This window comes from Anarrhichthys ocellatus, unplaced genomic scaffold (genome assembly GCF_004355925.1).
Source record: "Anarrhichthys ocellatus isolate YVR2014 unplaced genomic scaffold, GSC_Weel_1.0 scaffold7, whole genome shotgun sequence".
Classification (NCBI taxonomy): domain Eukaryota; kingdom Metazoa; phylum Chordata; class Actinopteri; order Perciformes; family Anarhichadidae; genus Anarrhichthys; species Anarrhichthys ocellatus.
Window position 1 is genome coordinate 12136983 of NW_022280037.1, and position 2914 is coordinate 12139896.

The 2914-nt window shown below is 44.1% G+C and overlaps 1 protein-coding gene across 1 annotated transcript in view; it reads left to right on the forward strand.

Moving 5' to 3' along the window:
• Positions 1–2914, forward strand: part of crip2 (cysteine-rich protein 2) — a 19696-nt gene that overhangs the window by 13251 nt on the left and 3531 nt on the right. Inside the window, exons 3-4 of the mRNA XM_031847162.1 lie at positions 1953–2010; positions 2531–2662. Of these exons, the coding sequence (XP_031703022.1) occupies positions 1953–2010; positions 2531–2662 (190 nt within the window). The remainder of the gene's footprint in view (positions 1–1952; positions 2011–2530; positions 2663–2914) is intronic.

Here is a 2914-nt window from a genome sequence, read left to right on the forward strand (position 1 = left end):
CTCTCTCTCTCTCTCGGCCCACCATTCTCTCTCTCTCTCTCTCTCTCGCGCTCTCTCTCTCTCTCTCTCTCTCTCTCTCTATGGACTGCATCCAAATCCTGCCCCGGGCTGCAGCACCGTGCCACGAGTCTGACTTTAGTAGGCAAAAAAAACTCAATACTTCATCATCGTCATGGAAACAGAGTGAGGCTGAGAGACGTTGCATATAAAAAATTTAAAAAAAAAAGATGTAAAAGGGACAGTGGTTTTTCTTTTGTTGGGCAGGTGTTTTGATGTCATCTCGGGCCCGGTATGCAAAAGGTGTATTTAATTGCAGACCTCCTTCTGCGAGTCGCAACACTGTCAAATCAGAACGTACGGCAGTGACGTTGTTGTGGAACTTAATCTCAAGTTATAAAGATCTATAAATCCCAACGGTCATGAAAAAAGTGTTTCAGTACTTTTTTCTGAACGCTTTAAGAACCTGACGCCTACATTACCCACAATGCAGCTCAATCACCGACAGTTTAGTCTGAGATTTTGGGTGTGTTGTGCTAGTAGCTAATGTAGCAGCATGCTAGCCTCAAGCGGAGATGAGAAGCGAGCTAGAGGTCTGTTAGCTCACTTATTTCTAACTCCAAACCCACAGATTTGCACATGTGCAGTAGTACCCTTCTTTTAAATTTGGGAAAAATATACATTACACAACAGTGTGTTTATGTTCTCCAAATGTATCTAGTGAAATATACTGGATCACTTCTTTAGGCCTCTAACATATCCATCAAATGATACAACTCACAAAGGAAAAACAACCGTTAGGTTGAACTGTCCGGTTTATAGCTATAACTTGAGAGCATCTTTTAAAAGCTAAACCTTGTATACCTGCTGGGCAGCAGAGCACAAACAGCCAAGGGGTCAGAATGAATCCACCTCCATTCTGGTCTCCCCTACAGGGACTAAATCCCAGCTAAGTGAGTGAGTTTAGGGTTGAAGCGACGGGGCATGGAGATGAAGATGAGGTCAGAAAAGAAAAGATGGGAAAAACACATTTAAATGTCAGGATGTGGGAAGTGAACTTCTGGGAAGCGAGTGGGCTGAGCAGCGATGGATAATCCATTTTTAGGGTCCGTCACAGCCAGAGCCACAGCGGTATACCGTACAGCAGACTGTTAACAGACCACTCGCTTCACTTGACAATGAAGCCCTGTGTGTCCAGGCCTGAGAAAGTCATCAGTGCTTAGTCACGGCGGCGGCGGCCAGACCTTCATGGATCTCATAAATGTCAAACAGGAAGTGTGAGAGGAGTGCGTTGCCGCAGTACCAGTAGCTGATCCTGTCGTGGTTAATGCATTATTAAAAGGTGAGAAAGCAAATCGGTCTTTTGAGGAAAGCTCATGTGGCCAAAGCAGAAGGGATTGTGGGTAGTATGTCCCCTCTGTAACGCCAGTTTTCCCCTTGCCACCCAGGCCCTGGCGTCTTGCCCGTGGCATTCGCTTGGTTCTTCTCTTCTATGGGCATCAGGCTCTGGACCAGTGGCCACCCTGGCCCTCAGCCCTGATCCCAAAGCTGGTCACATGCTCCTGCACTTACCGCCACATACCCAGCATGCATCAGCAGCAAGCCATCTATGTCTTAACACTGACCCCTCAAGTGGCGGGCCTTCACAGGGGTAACGGAGACGTAGGCTGCACTGAAGCGTGGCGCTGGATTCATCAACAGAGTCCTGACGACGTCGTCATTATGTGTTGAAATGGAAAAAAAAAAAAAAAAAGAGGCTTGTTTCCGTTTTTGGACACAAGCTCTCCATCTCCTCTCCAAAACCAAAATATATGATGTCAGAAAAAAGTGTGAAAAATAGGACTTCTCATACATGTCGTGGTTGCATTTTCCTATTTGCGTCATTATGTTTTTAAATCTTTTTAAAATCCTTTTCATGCCCATTGAGTCAGTTTGTTTTTCTGTCTCTCCCTCAGCACGATGGACGGCCCTACTGCCACAAACCGTGCTATGCTGCCCTCTTTGGGCCAAAAGGTAAAGTACATGTAGACGTGTGGACTAAATATCACTTATTTATGAATAAATACACATTCAGAGGCCACTTTATCAGCTACATCGGTCCAATACAACAGCTCTTCCATGACATCTCCACAAACCTCCACAAATATTCAGCTTGACAGAAATGAGTTAATTCAGTTATGTTTATTTTTTAGGCCACAGTTAAAGGTGGTGTTGCATTATACTGCATAATATACTCAATAAAATCAATACGGCGCATAATTTAATACGTAAAGAAATACATTACCAACATTTATTCATTTATTCCTTTAATTCTGAATGGAATATCGACTTATTCAATCATTTAAGCTTGTATCTGTTAATTAATACATTTATTTCTGTATGCATCTATTGATTGAGTCATTTTTAAGTCTTCCAAAGAGTTGTAGATTTCAGACTATTTTCACACATTGCTTTAGTTTTAGTATTTCTAAATTTGAATGCCATATGTCAAATGAACTTATTTATTTTGATACTGATATTGTTTCTTCTACAGGCGTGAACATCGGTGGCGCCGGCTCTTATGTGTACGACACTCCCGCCAACAACAACCCGTCTGCCACCAGTGTGGATTCAGGCCCCAAAGCTGAGGAGAAGCGAGTGTTCGCCTCAAAGGCAGCGTCGAAAGGTAGACGAGGAAGGATGTGTGTTCCCACTCTGTCCGTACTGGGAGCTGTGGCTCCATCAGCAAGTGTTAAATGGAAGAAGCTCGTCGATAGGGTCGTGGTTTTGGTGCTTTAGGTCGGAAGGAAAGCTGCTGCTGACTCAATGATAAGAACGCCGACACACAGTCTTTTGGGACTTGAGGAGGATTTTCTCAGACGTGTTCGATCGTGTGTGTGTGTGTGTGTGTGTGTGTGTGTGTGTGTGTGTGTGTGTG